This window comes from Acomys russatus, chromosome 17 (assembly GCF_903995435.1).
Source record: "Acomys russatus chromosome 17, mAcoRus1.1, whole genome shotgun sequence".
Taxonomy (NCBI): domain Eukaryota; kingdom Metazoa; phylum Chordata; class Mammalia; order Rodentia; family Muridae; genus Acomys; species Acomys russatus.
Genome location: NC_067153.1, coordinates 34908651 through 34932382, shown reverse-complemented (window position 1 = coordinate 34932382; position 23732 = coordinate 34908651). Strand labels below are relative to the sequence as shown.

The 23732-nt window shown below is 34.8% G+C and overlaps 1 protein-coding gene across 2 annotated transcripts in view; it reads right to left on the bottom strand.

Annotated features, from left to right (window-relative positions):
• Positions 1-23732, bottom strand: part of Csmd3 (CUB and Sushi multiple domains 3) — a 1090370-nt gene that overhangs the window by 63281 nt on the left and 1003357 nt on the right. For both annotated transcript variants that reach the window (XM_051159708.1, XM_051159709.1), the window contains 7 exons: positions 23464-23658; positions 21906-22079; positions 18477-18650; positions 12672-12845; positions 11407-11592; positions 5760-5933; positions 3385-3567 (listed from right to left, as the gene is read on the bottom strand). In XM_051159708.1, coding sequence (XP_051015665.1) covers positions 3385-3567; positions 5760-5933; positions 11407-11592; positions 12672-12845; positions 18477-18650; positions 21906-22079; positions 23464-23658 — 1260 coding nt within the window. The remainder of the gene's footprint in view (positions 1-3384; positions 3568-5759; positions 5934-11406; positions 11593-12671; positions 12846-18476; positions 18651-21905; positions 22080-23463; positions 23659-23732) is intronic.

The window sequence follows — 23732 nt, the reverse complement described above, 5'->3', positions numbered from 1 at the left end:
CTACTGGCCTTATTTTCCTCCAAAGATTTGAAGGTAAGACCTTATTACTGAAAATACCGCATGCTGTGAATACATGACTAAGAGGAATTCAGCTGGAAAAGACCCAGAATTCTCCTACTGAAAGACTTCCTCTTATAGTACCAGAAAGAGCTATGCAAACTACCAAGGAAAAAATGCAATCAGTAGTCTTACCCAGCTACGATACCTATGCGCAACAAACAGTAACTAGAATGACAAGCCGTGCTGACAGGTGAAACAGTGGTGCTTGCACCCTATAGACAATACAACGCCATCTACTTGGACTTAATGCCAACTCCATAGGAGGAATTCACTATGAGTACTGTAAACCTACTCCACTTCCATCGTTAGTGAGGCCATGGACCTTCGAAGAAAACCATTTCACTAAATCAGTATAATATCTAACTGCATTCTAAATCTTTATCCTTATATCCACATATAATTGTAGTTATCTATCAACAAAGAAGCTTTTTTTCTTATCACAAGTAGACGCATAGTGCTATAGAAAGCCACAACTGATCAATCTACAACAGACAATAGAATCCCTACTTGGTTAGGCTCATGAATGATGATGGATGGGTTGCCAGAAAGATTGAGCAAGTCAGAAGACCAGGATGGGAGTTCACATAAAGTTTGTTTTCTCACAGTGCATCACTGACTAGATTTGATATTTTGTAAGTTCACGCAACATTGGCAGGTAAGCTGTAATTGTGCAATAAGTAGCACTCACGTGTTGGTGGTAACTAACAGCTATCTATTGGACGTAAGGCCCATTTAGCGGGAGGAAAATCATGGCTGGGGCTAGAAATATAGCCAATGTATGGAGACAAATGAGTACATGAGCTTTATAAAAGACGATTTTGTGAGGTCATGGACTAATTTGTCAGATTAGTGTAATTCCTTACTGGAGTCTACAGCTCATCCTTATGACTGCAAATAAGTGTGGATACCACTCTTCATTAAGGAAGCTTGTTTTTACAGCAAATAGAGACCATTACAGAGATTCACAAATGGACACAATGCAGAGCACAACTGATTATGGGGAGGCCAACACTAACAGATACATTTACGTCACAGTCTCTGCATCTGTAGTTCAAGAAACATCATCAAAGGTGTGGCAGAAAGACTATAAGAGCAAGAATACCAGAAAGCCAGCTGTAAAACAGTTTCTCATAAAAATGATCACATAAGTAAGAACAGGGCAATGGCAGTATCATTGAAAGTATGGAAGGGGAAAATCTCACAATATACCACCTCTAGGCAAAGAACCCTACACAGCTAATGACTGCCTGGAGTCGGAGAATTAATCTGTTCCAAGGATGAGATCCTTACTGTATATCAAAAACAAAACACAAAACAAATGATCAGTTCTGAAACAATATAGACACCAACAACAAAACCTGACTCAGCAGGTTGCATTTGTATATTTGTATATATTTATATGTACATACATACATGTTTATAGAAATAATATGTAAAGAAAAAGAGCCTATTAATTCGAGAGTATGTACTTGGGTGGAGTTGGGTTGAGGGTATTTGCATAGGGATGGAAAAAGAAAAACAAATGAAAAAGTGATGCAATTCTGTTTTAATTAAAGTACGTTAAAATAATGTTTTCATAGTGTACAATTGTTTTCAATTTCTAGTAGGTAAAAATCACAAAATTTGATTCCATGTCATTTCTTTAATAACTTCGTTATTTTAGTAAATAAATCAGGTAATATATCAGGCTATAGACATCATAAACATGTAAATATTTTGTTATATAATTCTTATATATAACAATAAAAATTATTACATGCATACTGAAGTCAGAGGACAACTTGTACGAGTCAGTTCTTTCATGTGTTTGGATAAAGGGAATGAACATCAGGATGTCAGCCCTGGCTGCAAGCATTTTACCCACTGAGCCATCTCATCAAACTTATCTTGAACTGTTTAAAATTCTAGTTTTGCATACACATCACAATTTCACATTGGAATTATAAAGTATATCGACTTTCAGAAAATAGTTTTTATTTTGTTGAGAGAAGCTCAGTGCTTACAATGTCTCATGCACCAAAACTATATCTGATTATATTATCAATAATCCATCATTAACTTATTATTAATTTTATAATAGGTTATGGGGGTTTTATTTTTCTGTATTTTTGTTCCATATCTTTTTCTATTCTAATAAGATACTTTATATATAATACCTATTATTAATTTGTTTATATGTTATAATCAATACATCTGTTATCTATGTACATAAAAGAAAACAATGTTAATATTAATCTTTGCTATATACATACAATACTTTGTTCTGCAGAAAAAATTCGCTTAGCTATCACTCATAAAGAATGTTTCAATTTTATAACACCTTAACTGTCATTATAATCCATAATCGCTTGGATGAAAATTTAAGATGCTAAAAAACTGGATTTTTTTTCTGTATAATATTCAGCTACTTTATTCTTTATATCTACACTGTATGTCATCCGAGTTGCTATTTTTTTCTAAAAATTGTGAAAAATCAGTCAAGCTAATGATGATAACTATCATTACTAGGACATGAATATTAATCTTAAATTTGATGAAAGCATTTCTACAAAAGAGTCAGTCAACAGCAGAAGTGTGTTCTATTGGAGACCATTTCCTGTTTATAAATCAGTATGTTTGGTACAATATAAGATAAGTATTTTAAGTAACATTTCAAGTTTTGTTTGCAATATAAAGCAGTCACAAAATTACAGTAGTTCCTTGACAGAGCAGTGCTAATAAAATGCTGACATACTGTTCTAAAATGGGAAACTGAAGCTTATAATATTTTTAGTAGCATACATGTGAACTTGAATAGGCATTAAATTAAAATGCCATACAGCCTTTTATTGCTATTAAAAGGCACATGACATATACACCTTAAAGGAAAAAGGGGTAGTTCTGATCCATAGGTTTAAAGGTTTTGGCATAAAGTCAGGTGACTTCACTATTTCGATGATTGTGATGAAGGAGAGCATTATCGTGATGGGTAGGACTGGCAGAGCAGATTCTTACCTTGAGGTGGCAAAGCAGGGGAAGGAGGAATAGGGCCAATGTTCCCCCTGCAGAATTACTCAGATAGCTACCTACTTTTTATTAAAAAACGAAAGGCCCATATTGCTTAACTCTACCACCTCCCAATATTCTACTCAAATTTTAATTTATTTGGTGGCTTTTAATATCCCTTCATAGATCAGAGCTTTCACGATCTAACCTTGTCACTGGAAGTAGCACCACGGACATTTGCAGAGATATGTTTTACTAATTTTCCAATCCAATACAGTTGATAATCAGGGCTGGAGTATGTAAGCACTCTCAGTATAGTTAACTTCAATTTGAGATTACCTTTGCACTCTGGCTGTCTCCCAGTCCAGCTGCCGTTGGATAAACATGTTCTTTCTTCTGAGCCATAAAGGATGTACCCACTATCACAGGCAAAACGTACAGTGCTTTTAGTTCTGAAATCACTTTCCTGTCTAGAGCCATGACCAGGAGTACCTGGATCCCCACATGTACCAGCAGTATCACCTGTATGCAGAAAATTAAAATTAATTTATTATTGTATTTGTTTAGTAAGTTCATAATTTTCTCCAATATTCTGGTAAGCATTTGTTTTGTCCATGATTCACTGAATAGAAATATATTCCATATTTCCCATACTGTCTACAGTTATATGAAGAAGAAACACACAAAATGGCTTCTGACTATTGTGCTATTTTTCATATTAAAAATTTGTACACATAATTAAAAAGGGTTACATATATATTGTTATTTCCAAAACCTAGGTAATAACAGACCTGATAAAAATTATAAATGACAAAAACTGTGGACTCATTTATATAAAATATATGGACTCATTTATATGGACTCAATTATAGAAAATGGATAATGCATTTATATAAAACTTCAAAAATTTGATTCAATAATGACACAATTCATTCTTTGAATGATTCATGATTTAACAATATTTCAGCTCTTTTGGAACTGCTGTGAGTGAGAATTATGTAAATAACTCAATAGAACCTTTTCTATACTTTAAATTTTTCCCTTTTAAGATTTCCTTTTTCAGGGACTATCAGAAAAAAAAAAATCAACCCACTGGATAGTTTTTCTGTGTGAAATGACAGAGATAAATTATAAAGAACCCTGAATTAAAAACAAGGAATCAATTTTTCAATAAAATTTTATTTGATTCATTACTCTTATCACTAGGTGCAAAGAGAGAGAGAGAGAGAGAGAGAGAGAGAGAGACACAGACAGAGAGACAGAGAGATATGAATTGACTGTGAGTATATTTAAAACACTCTTTTAGATGCAAATTCTTACATGTTCTATGAAGAATCTTTCCTTAAACTTTCTTTTTTACCTATGATATATTTTTCAGGCCATTATATTACTGTTTAAGCACATGCAGCAGTTTATTCTTAAATTCAGAAATAGGATTTTAATATATTAGATACAGGAGAGGAGGATGTATGTACAATTGGTCTTCTGGGAATTTATTATGATTAAGTTAAAGATAAGCTTAATATTAATGGAAGCCAGTTTCATAATGACACTTAATTGTAGGTTAACTTTGAAGCCTCAAATAATTACTTCACAGACACTTGACAGTATCTAGAATATTTGAATTCAATCATTTCACCTTCTCACTTCTAAAAGGAAAACCATGTAAACTAATACCAATAAATACCCTATCAAATCTGCACAAAATAAAATGATATGAAAAATATTGATTAATATAAAGATTTGGGGAACTATGGACAAATAGAATTATATCTAGGAAATTGGTGAAGCTTTAATATTATCAAGCAGAGACCTACTCTATATCTAAAATTTTTAAATTTTTAAATAAAAATACATTGTATATCATAATAAGATGCATTTAATAATCTAGAAACTAGTTATTTATAAACCTAAGTTTTATGTTCATTAATTTAAAGATAACTTTTATGGTTAAAATGTATAAACATGTATGATATCAATAATAAATAAGGTCTGTATTGAATAGCTCTCATAAGGCTAGTTAGATTATTTCAATAAACCACTTAAGAGTTTTCAAAATCTTTTTTGCCACGAAGTAATTATTGCTTAGAGAAAAAGAGAAGTGAATTCTGATTTTAAAAAGTTATTCATAACTTTGTAAACTTGAGAAAATCAAATTTGATATGTACTAAACTAGAATGTTTACTTTAGCTTAAGAAGTTGCACATTCATTATGAACTCATACTAAAACATACTGTAAATACTCATAGTTTCTGACGTGGGGCACAGAACAATCCAAAACACACACATAAAATTTATCATCTGAAGCAGTGGTTCTCACCCTATGGGTTGTGATCCCTATGGGAGGTCAATCATCCTTTTAACAGGGTTGCGTACCAGATATCCTGTGTATCTAATATTTACATTGTAATTCATGACAGTAGCAATATTACAGTTATGAAGTATCAGCAAAAAAATGATTTTAAGGTTGCGGATCATCACGTGAGGAACAGTGTTAAAGGGACACACACAGTATTAAGAAGGTGAGAATCACTGATCTAGAAAATCAGCATTGCTTTCCTTTTAATACTCATAAACATACAAGCATTCAGACAAATGTTTTCAATCTTCAGTCACAAAATATTTAAGAGGACCATTGGTGTCCTTAGAGTATGCTGCATGAATTACTAATTATAGTACAATTTCTGTCACACAGTTCTGTTTTGCAGTAGTACCTGAACAATGCGGCTGAGATCCACTCCAGTGTCCGTTTAACTGGCAAGTTCTAGAACCCAGGCCTAGAAGAGAACGCTTTCCTGCGCAGGAATAGTGAACTGTTGACCCAAAAGTATACTTCTCTCCAGACAGGACTGCATTAGGAGGAATGCCAGGGTGTCCACAGTCAATCACTACAATACATAATTTTTGAATATAAAAATTTTTTATATCTCCTATCGAACAGCCTGAATCATCTTGTTTATAAAATTAAACATCAATTTTCTATGTCTTCTTAGCCAGTACTCTGAAAAACCATATGTGACCAAAGTTAGGAATGACTGTAGATGGACACAAAATCAAAATTTTACTTCAACCATTGTAAGATTTTATTTTATTTTATTTTTCTCCATGTAAAATTTTTCACTACTCAAAAAGCACACCCTACAATAGGATACTACAACCTGTACACTGTGCTCCATTTCCTGCCCCACAACTCTGTCTGCTTTCCTGGATCTGATGGGCACCAAGGGCAACCAGGTTTTCTGCCTGCCAACCCCCCTAAATTATGCCCAACAGTGGTAAACTGCACTCTGTCTCCTGTGTTCTATTTTCTAGCTGATTTTCTTGACAGATTTTACTATTCAAATTTAAATAAAGATCTGGTAAACAATTTAAATAGTCCTATAATAGGCAATAAAATAGGAGCAGTCATAAAAAGTCTCCTAACCAGAGTCCATGTCAGACGTAGCCCCTATTCCTCATATTAGGGGACCCACAAGCACACTGTGTTGTCTGTTGAGTACATCTGTGCAGGGGGCCTAAGTCCTTCGTTGGTTTATCAGTCTCTGAGGCATGCCTCCCGCACACACAGGATTTGTTGGCTCTACTGGTCTCCTTATGGAACTCCTGTCCCCTCCAGTTATATCTGTCCCCCAATTTTTCCATAAGACTCCTTTTCTATACCCCAAAATTTGGCTGTCTCAGACCACTCATTGATCACTTCCTCCCGGCAGGGCAACCTTGCCAGGCCACAAAGGAAGGGAATGCAGGCCGTCCAGATGAGATTTAGGCTTAGGTCAGATGATAGGGGAGAAAGGTTCCACCTTTCTGAGGACTAGGGGAGGGCGTGGCTGGTGAGAAGGGGAGGTCCAGAGTGGGAGGATACAAGGGAGGGACTATAATCGAAATTTGCAATGAACAAATTTTTAATTTTTTTTAAACCAACAACTACAGTGATGTCAATTGAATGGCAGAAAAAGTGACAAATGAAAGAAAGATTTGACAAAAATAATTTTAAAACAGAACTCTCACAAGAAGAAAAAGGGAAGCTGCTTAAAGGGCAACACAGAGAGCAAAAGGAGAGAACTCTACCTGTACGGTAATAGAGAGAGTGGTTGCCAAGAAAGAGGAGTCAGATGAAGAATTAATGAGCCAGAGAATGAGAAGGATCCAGGAGATTAGAGCATATTCCTGGAGTTAGTTTGGGGCCAACCAGAACATTTCAGAGGCTGAGAGAAAAGACAGATTGAATAAATAAGCTGGGAGAGGAGTTTGAGCCGGAATAGCTGAATTGAACCAGCCAACCCAGAGTTATGCAAGAACAAGAAAGGGTGAGCTCATTAAGCAGTAAGTCTCAGAGGCTGAGAACATTCTAGGCCTAGCTTAGATTATACAGAGCCTAGATGCTTCCAGTACTATGCCTAAGCTAGGAGACAGAAGCAGTAAGCCTCGGAGACAATAACTGAAAGAAGAGAATAAAACTTAATTTTACAGGTGGGAATGAAAACTTGAACAACCACTGTGGTAATCAATTTGGAGGTTTCTCAGTAAATTAGGCATGGTTTTACCTCAAAACCCAGGTATACCACTCATGGGCATATACCGAAAATATGTTCCACCATGCTACAAGGACTCTTTATCAACTATGTTCATAGAAGTTTTATTGGTAATATCCAGAAACTGGAAACTACCTAGATGTTCGACCACTGCAAAATGGATAAAATAAAGTATATTTTCACAATGGAATATTACACAGCTATTAAAACAATGACATAATGAAATTTGAAGACAAATGGATGGAACTAGAAATCATCCTCAGTGAGGTAACCAAGAATTAGAAAGGCAATCATGGTATATACTCACTTATAAGTGAATATTAGCTCTTAAGTACAGGATAACCATGCTACAATCCATAGACTCGAAGAAGCTAAGTAGCAAGGAGGACCCAAAGGGGAATGCTTGATTCTCAGTGAGAAGGGGAAATACAATAAACATTGTGAGTGTGTGGATAGATAGGATTGCGTGGGGCAGGATCACATTATCAGGGGATGTTTTAGGAGACAGTTGCCTGAGTCCTACCATCTCAGGAAGAACCTCTATCTTACTGAAAGGGATCATGCTCCAGAATCAACTCCTATCACTAAAGTCAAATTTTCTTGGCCTTAACTCTAAACCCAACAGACAGACGGAGAGTGTACACGGTGAGAAAACTAGAACTGGTGGGGTAGGGGGCATCTTTGGGATGAGCTAGAAGCCTAGGAAAATGAAAATTCCCAGAAGTCTGAGTTTGACCCTAACTAAGCTCCTAACAAAGGTGGATATGGGTTAGGGTTAGCCCTCCCCTTAACCATAAAAGAGTACTAATGGAGGGATTGGGACACCAACGCAGCCACAAAACATTCAACCTACAAGTTGTCCTGCCTACAAGATGTGCATGGGAAAAGACAGAGAAGAAATTTAGGGAATGGCCAACCAATGAGTGACTCATCTTGAGACACATCCTATGAGAGAGAGCCCACCCCTGACACTATTAATGATATTCTGCTATACTTCGAGTCAGGCAGCTAGCATAACTGTCATCTGATAGCCTTCACAAAACAGCTGATGCAGGGACGAGGAAACATATGCAGAGACCCACAGCCAAATAATAGGCAGAGTTTGTGGGGTCCTGAGTAAGAGGTGAGAGAAAGGATTGAAGGAGCCAGAGAGGCAAAGGATACCACAAGGAAACTTACATAATCAACTAACCTGGGCCTCTCGGGGCCCATAGAGAATGAATCACCCAAGAACATTCATAGGACAAACCAAGGCCCTCTGTACGTATGTAACACTTTTACAGTTTGGTCTTCACGTGAGACTTGTAAAAGGAGGAGCAAGGACTGTCTCTGATTCTGTTGTCTGCTTTTGGATCTCTTTTCCCCTAACTGGGCTGCCATGTCCAGCCACATAAGGAATAGATTCCCTAGTCCTACTGCATCTTCATATACCAAGGAGGGTTGATATCCATTGTAGGCCTCCCATTTTTGAGAAGGAGAAAAGGGGTTGAATGGTAGAGAGGGGAGGCTGCCTACTATGATTAAATATTGGACTATACCAAAATTAAAAGGAAATAATTTTGAGAATAAAAGAGGTGAAGAAAAGATGTTTTATGATTCACAATTTACCAATAAACCTGGGATTAATTAAAAATGTTTCTATGCTTAGAAGAATCCTAAATGCAATGATTGTAGAAATTTAGGAAATTAGTGGATGTTCACTATTAAATCAAGCTTAGAAAAAGACACAAAGCTATCCATTCCTGCAGCAATAAATCATCCAAAAGGAGACACAAATTTCAAACACGATCTTGATGTTTAGCAAACTTTTGTGGTGTGACATATTAATCAAGAAAGCCAGAGGTCTATCAGTGCTAAAAAAAAAAACCAATGAACTTTAAGAATTTAACGTTTTTATGTTCTATGAAAAACATAAAAAATTTTAACACTAATGTTGTAATTATAAAAATTTTACAAGAACACTATTCAAATTTCTAGGTTTGTCTATTAAAAGAAGTAAATTTTATTCAGCAGATAAAATTAATGAATTAATTACATATAATCAGAAATTTTATTGACACAGGAAATCTTTGTTTCTCCAGTAGTGTACTAGTGTTATCACACATTGTCATTAAAACTTTACTCATAAACACAAAAGAAATTCCTCCTAAAAAAAACATGATTATAAAATAACCTTATTGTTTATTATATCCAAAAGTTACTTGGACACTCTTTTCTTGAGACTTTAATCCATCCTTTTGTAAAACTCTTCTGTGTCCTTTCAAGTCAATTTGAGTCTTTTCAATTGTGTGAATCAAAATTATGTTTACTTCTATCTTCAAAAAATTTAATTTATAACTCTTAAATATATTTCACATACATATTTGTGTGTGTCTGTGTGTGTGTGTGTGTGTTTGTGCACGCACGTGCCACAGCACAAGTGTAGGATCAGAAGACATCTGGTTTGAAGTCAGTTCCCCCCTTCCATCTGGTTGGCAGTGTCTCTATTGTTTCTGTTATGCTATGAACTTACTAAGGCTAGCTTTCATGTGAAATTCTGGCTGATTCTCCTGTTTCTTCTATCTTTTTGTAGGAACACGTGGAAGACATATTCTTTCCACAACATCAGGCTTTTTATACATGAGTTCTAAGTTTCTAACTTAAATCACTGTCCAGAAAGCTTTTTTTTTTTTTTTACTCACCTGAGAGATCAATCCAGACACTGATTAATTTAATACAAATGCTAGCTGATCTGATCTGCCTCTAGGTTGCTTAGCAACCTCTAACATCATTGCCTGCTCACCACCAGTTGCGTGCCAGACTATAACCCATATATCTCTTACTCTTCAACTCCTCTCTTACATCTTATATGCTCACTAAGGGGCTTCTCTCTCCTCTTCTCTTCTCTTCTCTTCTCTTCTCTTCTCTTCTCTTCTCTTCTCTCCTCTCCTCTCTTCTCCTCTCCTCTCCTCTCCTCTCCTCTTCTCTTCTCTTCTCTTCTCTCTCCTCTCCTCTCCTCTTCTCTCTCTCTCTCTCTCTCTCTCTCTCTCTCTCTCTCTCTCTCTCTCTCTCTCCTCCTCTCTCCTCTCTCTCTCTCTCTCTCTCTCTCCCTCATTGTCTCTCTGTCTCTCCATACCCTTGCTGACCACAAGGGTCCTAATTCTCCCCTTTTCAACCCATGCTTCTATAATAAATCTCTTTGTATCAAACCTGTTGCATATCACTCTATTTAATTTAAAATCCCTAATACTGCCCCGGCAAATATAAGTAGTAAAGACTGCTAAGTGACACTCATTCAAAGAGTAAAAGAGGCTCACATAAGCCAAGCAAACTGGAAGAAGCAGAGCCCTGTAAAAGGCTCCAACCATCTGAGCTGCTTAAAAGAGGCAGCCTACAACCTGGGTAAGCTTTATGTGAGTTATGCAGTACATGCTGGGTGTCTAGCTTTCTTAAACTGTCACTCATATCATAGTGGACTGGATGTTAGATGATGCACCTGTAGTTTAGTCATTACTTCTCCTGTTGTAGCATCTCACTCAACTTCCTATACACAAATCCATTGGTGGTTGCCATACTTTGGTCTATGTGGGTTCCCTACCAGGGTTAAATAGATGTCTGTTCCATTCTCTCTAGCAATAGTGACAATATTATAGAAAATTTATACATTTCAGAAAACAAAGTGGTATAAAAAAAAAGTCAAGGAATTTGCAAAATAGATGGATTTGTGGTTTTAAAAGACAAAGTCAATGTAATTTCTTTTGGTGTATAGTTTTGGCTAAATGATGACAATAAACATCAACATTTTTTCCATGACAGTTTTTTATAGTAATAATTCACATTATCTACTTACTGATACATTCTGGTAAAGGTTTGTCCCATTGTCCATTTGGCTGACATATCAAAACTGAAGAGCCAAATAAAAAATATCCTGGGTTACAGTCATAGAATACCACAGTGCCATAGGTGAAATTTCCATGCTCTATTTTGCTTTCTCTTTTGGAATTGGCTGGAATTCCAGGATCAGAACAGTTGACAACTATAGAAGTGGAAAAAGTTAAAACTTAGTTTAAGAATATATAAATACATAAAAGTATAGTGCAGGTGAAAACTTTACAACATAGTTTCAGAAGTAAATTTAGTCAAATAAACTAAATATTCTGGTAATTTAGTTAATCCATGGACTATTGAAATGATAGTTTGTGTAAGTGTCAACACACACACACACACACACACACACACACACACACACAATACAGCAAATTTAGAGACCATAGTAACTCCTAGGAATTACACTTCATACAGATTAAAGAATGATCCCACTTAAACTATTTTTATTGACCATAGTAAAAAAATTGGCAGAAAAATATAGTTTTTAACAAAATTAAACTTATCATATTTTATTGAAAAATAAGAATCCACTAAAGAATCCTTTTTAATCTGTTACTATTGGTTAAACCACAAAAGAAAGTTATACACATAGCATGATAATCCAGGGAGACTTTTCAAAAGTGCAAAACATAAATCCAAGTAATCATGAACAGAAATGCAATTTAAAATGATCTTGAGTACTGTATGTACGCTCTCTAAAAAACCTGTGACCCACTACTAAGCAGAAAGAAAGTCTTAGTTTTAGACATGCGAATGTAGAAGAAGTGAGACCTCAAACGTTCATCCCAAGACAAAGAACTACAGGTAACTAATAAGTACTGAGAGACAGAGAATTTGTCTCTCTCACTGATGAGGCCCTAATTCGTTAAGCAAACAGTGTGATAAAGTAGTAAGCCATATACACACAAACATCACAAACAAAATCTGCCAGGTATATTTACATGTTTGTATACAAGGACAAGAACCCCAAAATTGAGAGTGAAGGGGGAGATGGAAGGAGCTATAGAAGGTTCTAGACCAAGGAAAGTAAAGGGAAAAAATGATGTAATTGTACTTTTAAATTAATTACAAGTGAGTAAATAAAAATTAAATTGAAAACATGGAATTTGATGGCACGACTATTTAAGCCTTTTATTTTATTAGTTACTAATTCCTTACTGTCGGAGCTGTGCCTTTATAGACATATTTTTTGCCATAACCCCAGATAGAATATGGTGAGCTCCTTACCTTTGCACACAGGTGGAGGATGGCTCCACTGCCTGTTGGCCTGACACTGTGCCTTTGTTGGCCCTTGCATAAGATAGCCAATATTGCAAGAGAAGGTTACCACGTCATTAAAGTTGAACCCATTTCCACTTGTTCTTCCATAAATTGGACTGCCAGGGTGACCACAGCTAACAGCTAAATCATTGGGGAAAGGAGGAATAAAATAAAGAATATCAATTATCACATGGCAATTATCTTTTATAATGTCAAAGTAGCAAAAAACACTTCATATGTGAATATACACAAAGTACTTTTTACGAACAAATATATAGAAAATCAATAATATAATATATTAAGAAATGCAAACTAAGACTGTGTGTTTTTAAGACACTGCTTGTGTGTGTGCTTGTGTGTGTGTTTGTGTGTATGTGTATGATACGTGTATGTGATGTATTTTCACAATTGTGTTAGGTGCCATTCTTTGTCACTCCTCGCCATATTTCCTATGTGGAGCTCAGGTGTTCTGAGCAGGCTGTAGCTCCAGAAATCCTTGTGCTCCTACTTTGGGTTACAGACTCAAGTGAGAACATGCCTTACTAGATACATGGGATGAGACTTAGTTCTTCTGGGTTGTGAAACAAGCACTTTTAACACAAAGCATCTCTGCAGCCACTAACTTATGTCAGTTTCAATAAAGTGCTCCCTGTTTAATGTTTGATGTTCTTACTTTGTTCTATATAGTTCTTTTTATATTGTTGCTCTTCTGTTTCTATATGAGATAAGACTGAAATGCAAAAATATCTATGTGATGACAGGAATTTCCATCTCTAGACACCTACAGCAAATATAAAGTGACAAAGACTAATTTTAATAGCTAATATTAAGGGATGAGGTATTTGTATTCATTTTTCAATATAATTTTGCATCAGACCTTTTGACATTACAGAGAAAACGTCGTTAAAATTGACAGCAAAGAGTTCTCAGGGTTGCTTTCATTGGGACAGCTGGGATCTGGAGATTTGTTAGTCATCAGAGAAACACAAATCAAAACAACTCTGAGTTTCCATCTTACACTCATCAGAATGGCTAAGATCAAAAACTCAAGTGACACCACATGCTGGCAAGGATGTGGAGAAAGAAGAACGCTCCTTCCTTGCTGGTGGGAATGCATACTAATATAACCACTTTGGAAATCTATCTGGTGCTTTTTCAGAAAAATTGGAATAGGGTTTCCTCAAGACCCAGCTCTTACCACAAGCACAGAGGAATTCCAGGAACTGGAAGATTCTTCCATGTGTTGAGCCTCCAGCTACTCTTTCACTAAACAGTGAAGCCCCTGCAACTTTTCTTTTGTTAAGGGCCACTGCTCCTGCCATACAGGTCTGTTTAAAATCCATTTTAGGGGCAGGGCTGTTGGTATCTCAGCAGTGGCCCCTCTTATAAATTTTGACACTCTAAACTTGAAGAGTTCTGAGGTTGGACAGTGGGCATAGCTTGTGGTCACAACTGATCACTTACATTTATCTTACATTCCCCAGAAGAGCATACCAATTCATCCCTAGTTTCAACATTGTTTATCTCTGTAATTGCAGGAATATTAATCTGAGTACCCCATTGTTGTAAGAGATGGCTTCCCCTTAGATTTATGGGGATGTCAGCTACATAGGGTTTCAGCCTCCTGGTCTGCTTTTCTGGGGCCACACACACTTTAGGTCTTTCTCCCTCTCCTCATGGAGATCCTTCTTCTTCCCAGAAGTCCTCTCTTTCCTAGCCCCACCTATCTCCTCTGCCCTGCCCAGGTGGGATGGCTTTTTATTAAGCAAAAGGTGGATCAGACAGCAAACTGTAATTAGCATCAAAATACACCAACACCCAGCTATTCCACTCCTTGGAATATACCCAGAAAATGCTCCACCACAAACAGGGACATATTCTCAACCATATTCACAGTGGCCTTACTCATAATAGCCAGAACATGGAAACAGCCTAAATGTCCCTCAGTAGAAGAATGGATAAAGAAACTGTGGTATATTTACACTACAGAATATTACTCAGCTATTAAAAACAAGGAATTCCCAAAGTTTGTGGGTAAATGGATTGTACTAGAAATAATCATGAGTGAGTTCACCCAGAAGCAGAAAGACTCAAATGGTATATATTGACAGTAGCCCAAGGGGCATGTCCCATGAAAGTCTTAGCTTACAAGAAAAGTGGTCAGAGGGGAGGACATCCTATTGGGATTCTAGGTGAGAGAAGCATGGGAGAATAGGGAATTAGAAGTATCCAGAGGGTCCTAGAAATCTACAAGAAGAACATTATGACTGGTGGATCTGGGCCCAGGGGTCCTGCTCAAACTATGGCATCATCCAAGGACAATACATGCAGTACTTTTAAACCCCTACCCAGATCTAGCCAATAGACAGGACATTCTCCACAGTTGAGTGGAGAGCTTGGACTGACTTTCACACAAACTCTGGTGTCCCATATTTGACCATGTCCCCTGGATGGGGAGGCCTGGTGGCACTCAGAGGAAGGATAGCAGGCTACCAAGAAGAGACTTAATAACCTATGAGCATACACAGAGGGACGAGGTCCCCCCTCAGTCATAGACATAAGGGAGGGGAGTAGGGGGAAAGCAGGAGGGAGAGAGGAATGGGAGGATAAAAGGGATGGGATAACAATTTAGATATAATATGAATAAATTAATAAAATATTTTTATAAAGTTGATACTGAAAAGTGTTGTGGTCTTAATAAGATTAGTTAATGTGGACAACAAGAATTACCCTATGACACTGCCCTGGAAGTTTCAGTCATGGTTTGAAATAAACATTGCTAACATTCTCCAAACCAATCAGTCTTACAGATTATTATTTGATTACTTGGAAATTATATGCTCAGTAGAATTATTTATATCCTTTTTATGCCATGATCTTTGAATAAATTTTATGAGATGCTACATTTCCCCAAACACTGCATTTCTAGGAAGTGTTCTACTGTGTCAGCTCACTCTGTTTATTGGAGCAGTCCCAGTAACAATGCTTCATAATTGGGCACAAGAAAGACCATAACTACTTTTACTACTTTCTAAATGACCCAGGGGCAATTATTTTTCAGCTGTATTGTTAATGTCAAGCTACTCACTTGGAAATTAACTGCATTTTATTCTTGTTTAAAATTATCAATAAAAAACCAGTTTCCCCCTGAGGGTCTAGTCTCATTTATAGTCTTAATTATTCAAGCAGAAAAAAATGGCATTACTTGGTCAGGCTTGGGTTTAGATGAAAAAAATCTAGGACAGACTCAAGCCAAATATCGTTTTCTTTAAGTTACCCTGCCACAGTATTTGTGTGTGTGTGTGTGCGTGTATGTGTAGGTGTGTGTATGTGTGTGTATGTGTGTGTGTGTAAGAACTTAAGGAGGTGACTTTAATTGTTTAATATATGTTGCTTTATCCAAAACCTCAATACCAAAGTAATTTCTCATAAAATTCTGTTGACATAATAAGAAATTGATGATATAATTTATAAATAATATTTTAATTGGTCAATGATTAAATAAGTCTTAAAGCTTCTACAACATTTATCTATATCCTATGATATTACAATTGAACCATGTTGATGTCTATACTGCCATTTATTAAACGACTTTTAAAAATACAAATGTAAGTAATCAGTGATGGAAATTATTATGAGAATTTAAAAGATATATAGATAAAGTAAGAATAAATAAAGCATACTAATTAATATGACCATGATTTGATCAACTAACAATTAACATGTGTAATTTACTTATCCTAAACAGCCTGCAATAGCACTTTCAAAGTATTGGAAGTAACTTTTGTATTATAATCGTGGTACATGGGTACAATCACTCAGAGTGGATATATATATATATGTGTGTGTGTGTGTGTGTGTGTGTGTGTGTGTGTGTGTGTGTGTGAAGAATAATCTAACATTTGAATTTTATACCACTATATCTAAAAATTAAGCTTATTTTGTATCTATATACAAAATTCAATACCTGCAAATTAAAAATAAACTTGTGAGTCACAAATAAGGCATTAAGTTGAGGAGTAGATCCACTAATTTACTTTCTGTTCTGTCTTCCCTAGATATTTCTATATTCCTCCTTCTTTTTTTTCATCCCCTATCTCCAAACCTAAGAAATCAATTACTAGTCTACTTTTATCGTGAGATATACATCTTAGGTACAACAGACAGATATAATTCTATAGAAAGATGAGGTGAAATAGATAAGGTCTTCAAAAACCTCAGAGACATACATAATATGGCATTTGAAATGTTTTTATTATTTTAAAGATTCATTGATATTGAGACAGGTTAACTCCTGGCAACACCCAGCCTACCTCACATAGAATGATGGGCATCAAACAACCTCATTATGGAGATGGCTTCAAATGTGGCAAATAAGCCACTGGGAAAAATGCCCTCATTTCTGCCACAGACAGAATTCTGCCTAAAAAAGGACAAGGTTGGATGCAGACAGAGTCCACAGCCAAACTCTGTCAAGACAGGGTAAGCAAGTCCTCAATATTTCCTGCCTCACAAATATGTCTGTCAGAGATATTGGGCCAAAAGGCTGAAGATGATGCTCCAATGCTAGAGAGTTTTGGGTGACTATTCAGGTAGCAAACTGTCTCTGTCATCTTCTCATTTGGGAAGCTACCAACCTGCACTCCCAGCATACTCAGGTAATCAAGTTTATTCCTTCTCAAGTCTCTGATGGGGTTGAAGACCAGGTAGCTTAGTTTTACAATGAAGCATAGTTGTTTAGGATTTAAGATGTTTTTAGGTCTAGATAGATGTTTTTATTTGATAATGACAAGATGTGATGAGATTGATTTACATTCAGAACTTTACATACCAAAATAGGAAAGATGTTTTCTTCAAGGCTGTCAAATACAAATAGCCAAAACACTAATATTGTAACATTTATATAATTCCTGATTGTGTCATGGTTCTTCTTGCTATTATATGTTATATATATGTTATATATATTACATATATATATTCTGTCTACAGGTCTACAGGGATGTGGTCTTTGTCAGTTGAGATAAAAGCCAGACCCAAAGAAAGACTAGGGGCTCCAAGAAAGTAGAAGGCTTCTGGTGCTAACACACATACACACACACACACAGACACACACACACACACACACACACACAGAGTACTCCTCATTGTTGTTGATGCAGTGTGACTAGAAGAATTTGTAAATATCTTGAAATGAGGATTAGACTTGCCTCAAGGAACCCTATAACCCTAAACAGCAAGAAGTGGCTCTCCATATGATGTGTTACGTCTTTTTTCTCCACTAATTACACTTCATCAGGTAATGATTTGATGAGCTAGCTATAACTTCCTAATTACTAAAACTCATTTACCAGAAGGATTTACCATATAAAAAGTGTTGAAGTCTCGTATCATAAGAGTATTGACATTGTTACATAACCATGTGTCAACACCTTGAAATCCTTATATTAAAAATATGTTAAGACTATGCCCTCCACACACAAATGTTCATTTACAAATATTTACACTAAATCCTGAGGTTTTGAACTTAAGTTATGTGTTCATGAAAAATATAAGTAACAAAAAAATTAGTAGTTTCCCCATGTTCTTCATTCATAGTTTTATATGATCCTGAATGGCTATTGAATAACAGTATACATGAACAGATTATAAAATTATTTACATTGTCATCTATGTATAGTTAACAGAACTATTGTTCTTGCTTAGTAAAAAGCATAGTTGGTTGACTATTTCAGAATGCAAGAAGACCTAATTTCTTCCACCATGCTTACTTACGCACACAGGATGGGAGCTGACCAGACCAGTTGTGATCCTGCTGACAAATCCTCACAGAAGATCCAATCAAACGAAAGCCCGGGTTACACTGATACACAACTGTGTCTCTGTATCCATAGTTCTCTCCAATGACCTGCCCATTCACAATGAGTTCTGGAATTCCACAGTGACCCGCTGAGATTTTTTCAGAACAAAATATTTAAGTGAATTTCCAAAAGAAAAGAAAAATAGAAAAGAATAAATAAATGCTACTGAATAATGTAATCATTTGTGAGATCTCTTCTAAATAGCAGTAGAATTGTTAAACTCTAACATTATCTACAGAAGTAGAAGCCATTATAAATTAGTAATAATAATAATAATGATGATGATGATGATGATGATGATGATGAAGATACAACAGTATATGGTCTACAGGATTTAACATATAGGAGCATAGTAAGATCCTTATAACAATGTAGCTCAACAATTAAAATGAAAAATAAAATATCTTTAAAGCCATCTTACAAAATTATTATGTACAAAATAAACAATAAAGAATAAAAGAGGCAAAGCATTGAAAAGCAAAAGAGCAAAACTATATATAATCAAATTATTTTATATATGTATGTAATAGTAATTTTAAAAATGTATTAAATTAATAAATCAATTTAGCAAGCTTGAAAAATATTAGAGAAACATTTTAACTGACTGTTCTTTTATATACTAACACTCAACATTTGAAAGATTTAATTATTTTATCAGTAATAATAAAAATTCTGAATTTAATAGCAAACACAAAAGATCTTTGTGTGAAAATTATAGTGTTGCTGTTGTAAAATTGAAAGGAAAACCCACTATTCAAATAGATGTGCACCGTTCAGAGATCAGATGATTAATACTAAAACATGTCAAACTCTCCATATGGATCTAGAGTAGCACAACCACTCTTGCCTCAGTGTCACTAACTATAAAACTTAGGAGACTTAGGTAAGATGGTATCAATTATTCTTATGAAAAATTTAAATAGCGTGGATCTTCATTCTAGCAGATAAAAACAATCTTACCGCATGATAAAAAAAAGCAACACATTTGAAGCACAAGCATAACATATCAAACTATAAAGTAAGAAAAAACGTGGTAGAAGGTATTTTTTAATTAATGACCGAGGGCAAGATCCTTAAAGTGAAAGCAGATGATAAGGAAAAAAAAAAAAGGAAGGAGACAAATCAAGATGTGTTTAGTGTGTTTTTAACAAAGTTGAAACCTAATGCTCATCAAAAGTTTTTACTAAGAAATGAATAAGCAAATCAGAGACATGGAAAAATACTCCTAATGTACAGTTAAAAATAACATAAACAGAACTGGTTAAGAATTGTAGTTTATACTAAAATGTGTTCTAATAGGGGAGAAAACTACCATGCCACAAAAGAAAATTGGAAAATGGATAAAAAAAAAAAAAAATCAAATACATTTGGCTAGACATCAAACATCAGAAAAATAATACAAATTCAAATATGGGTGCAAAGAGTGTTAGAGGAATTTCATTTCTAGAGACCTTTAGGATGAATATGTATGCTCCCCCAAATTTTTCACTGAAATACAATTTTTTACAAACAGCCCCAGATCAAACCAATCTCAGATGGCTGTCAGTAGAGACTAATTGTAATTTAATGCAGAAGCTATCCATCTAATACAGATACCTGTAACATGAAAGTGGAGTAGGATTGAAGAAGCATTTAGCAAATTCAGGATTTCATTCATATAAATGTCTATAATATGAAGAATTAGCATATGGCGTAAAAGTCTTTTATTTTCTCAGGTTGGTAGTGAGGAGGGCAATTAATTGTAGTGTAGCCTTAAGAAACTTTCTGAACTATTATCAAAAGTCTGTGTTCATATTGATTCAAATACACATTAGTAAAATTCATATATATATATATATATATATATATATATATATATATTCTTACATATATTCTTTTTAATGGAATAAAAACAGAAAGAGTAGTGGACATGGTGGCACATGCCCTTAATACAAGCAATCTGCAAGCAGAGGAAAGTGGATTTATGTAGACAGACCCACCTCAAAAGGAGAGGGTGAAAATTAAAATGAAAGCAAGAACCATAGATGAACATTGATTTCTATCTAATGATACAGATACTAAGATGTTTAATTTTGATTTATATGTTTTACTTTAACAGTCACCAAGGAAACATATTGGCAAGCTTTTTGAAAGTCTTGAAAGGTAGATGAGTGTGTGATAGGCAAACCTGACAAGGGCTAGTTCTATAATGGGTCAGAGACATGTAAGCACCCTCTGTTGGTTGTTCTCCCAATTAAGAAACCCACACAGATCACTGAGATGTAGGAAGTAAAATCACTGCATCCAGAGAACTAATCAGAAGAATATTATGCTGCCCACATTCTGTCCACAGGCTTTGGGTCAGAAAGGCAAGCTGAGAGTAAATGAATCCTTATGTTCAATTTCTAATGCAAGACTGTAATATTAAACTGTTTGGAAGCCTTCTCCTACAAACATTACTATGGGTTCATATTAAATGCCAACAATATAGCCTCTACCATATATTGTTCTACAATGATAATGGTCTTCATAGAATCAAAACTATGGTTTGCTCATAAATATTTTTTAATACATTTTTTCCTAGGGAGCATATTTAGAGCGTAATTGGGGTGGTAGATATAGACACTTCACACACTAACACACAATAGCATATAAAATACAATAATTGTTAATTGAATGTATTTTTATAAATATGTTACACACAAATCTTCCAATTTATTAGTATACTCTGGAATCTGGATTTAAAATCAGTTAAGTAAAATTTCTTCTGGAAATATTAAAATATTATTTTCACTATTTAAGAATATATTAATATACTAAAATTGGATTTGTTTATAATTTTGTATGGTGGTCCTCTTAAAAGGACCTAGGATTCCTCTCATATACAGAAACTATTTTACAGTTATAGCCATTAAATATAAGTTCTTACTCAAATGAAACATGTTATATTTCAAATAATGTTATATTCATGTACACATTATACATGTACACATGTAAACTATAATATTCTTTTCATAAATAAAATGGGAAATTGTTTAGTTTTCTCTGAACAAGTTTTTCAGAAAGCTCTTTGGACGAAAAAAAAAAGTCCTATTGCCTAAAATCATCTTCAAAAAAATAGATTTTAGTGATTTTTTTCAATTACATTGCCTTTTATAAATTAAAAGAGGAGAAATATTGAAATGTAGATATTCATTTCACCAAAGGATACCTGTTTTCTATCATGTGATATGTTAGTGTTAAGCCTCCTCAGATTTTTAACCATTCCCAAATAAATCAAAGTTGCCACCTTGTGTCAGGGAATAAGGTCACATTCCTCTGTGTGCTTGTTGACAGGTCAGGTAAAGTGAGTTATTTCCCATACCTAGACATCTGGTTTCCGATCCACTCCACAGACCAGAGGAAAGGCACTCCCTGACAGCAGAACCCACAAGCATGAATCCAGAATCACATGTGAAGATGGCTGTGGAGCCGTAGGACGTTTGAGTTCCAATTTTATTTCCATTTGGAGGTGTTGGTAATTCTCCACAGGAGATTACTTAAAAAACAATAGTAAACATGAGACATGGTTAAATTTCACTTCTTAAAAATAGCATGTTGCTTATATTTTGAGTTATCTTTGATTTGATTTTCTTAAATCTGAAAATGGCATTTGTAAAACAAGTTTGAATGTGAGAGAAAAGAAAGAGGGCATGATATAATTTAATATGTAATATTTATGATTGAAAAAAATAAAGATTAGCCCAAATCTTCCTTTAACACTGGAAATTGAGCAAAGGTGTATGAATTGGAAGCTATTATAACATCTAAAATTCTAATTTTATTATCATTATTTCTTAACCTTATTATCCTGTGCCACTGGGTAACCAAAATCTCCTATACTAGCATAGTGATTTAGAGAGTAAACTGCAAATCACACAAAAATGCAATCCACTGATTCTTCTATACCTGATAGATATAATATAGCTAGTTTTCTATAATATTAAATTTATTAACAATCATAATCTCATTTGACCACTCATTTATAAAATATGAGTGTCTATGTTATAGTTTAAGCCACAGATGTCTTTTAGATTTAGGATAAAAGAATGAACTTTAATCTAATGGGTCTTCTGGGACAAAATAACAAATAAGTAAAGGAAGTTGGGAGGAATTTCACCTGACTGTCCTTTAGTTAGTTAGGGTGTTTTGATTAAGCCCTAGCCATTTTAAGGAATATGAACAAATACATTGATAGTTTTCAATTTGATTAAATAATATTTTAGGTTCATGTGAATCTGGATCTATCTGGTATTTTAATATGTCATTAAATTAAGTCATCTCAACAACTTTACAAAAATTGAAGATCAGAAAAAATTAAGCTCTGTTATTGGAAAAAAAGGATTTTTTTTTTAGATTGCCTAAGCTAAAGACTATTTTTGTATTGACAGACTCTATGGCTTGTTTGAAATGATTAATACATCATTCAGTTTCATTTTTAAAAGAATGAAATTTATACATGTGTGCACATATATTTTTAACTAAAAACACTGCCCAGCAAGTATTAACTAAACTATGAATATAAATATTTTAGTTGCTGTGATAATTTTTATCCATATCTGCTAAGTTATTTTATTTATAGTGTTTATTAAACATAATGTGTAAACTTTAAACCTAATGAGAATAATTTTATTAATGCCATTATTTTACTAGTTATGATAGGTCACATCTGAAGTGTGGGTACCAGGAAGGTCCATCTGGGGCCAGGATTTTGAGAAAACACTTGGTAACAAACATGCGGTTGTACCATCTCACAGGAACACTCACATAGGCAGAAAGAAACATTCTCAATTTTCACAGGTGTGTTTCGAAAAAGAAGTAATTCAAGAAATGCAATTATCAGAAAGTGCTTCTAAAATGAACTAAGTACCCTGCCTACTTACTTTGGCAGTACGGTCTTTCAGTTCTCCAACTCCAAGTACCATTAGGAAGGCATTCGATAGAAGCAGGACCAAGTCCATGATAACCAGGATCACAGCTGAAAACCACCTTAGTTTTGTATTCATAATGTGATCCATTCACAATTCTCCATCGTCCATGTTCCAAAGTAAAGGAATTAATACTTGGACATGTAACAACTGAATAAAACCACAAAATATAGAAGCTAGTAAGGGAAGTACCACCTTAGTACTTAAGAATATTAAAATGTATG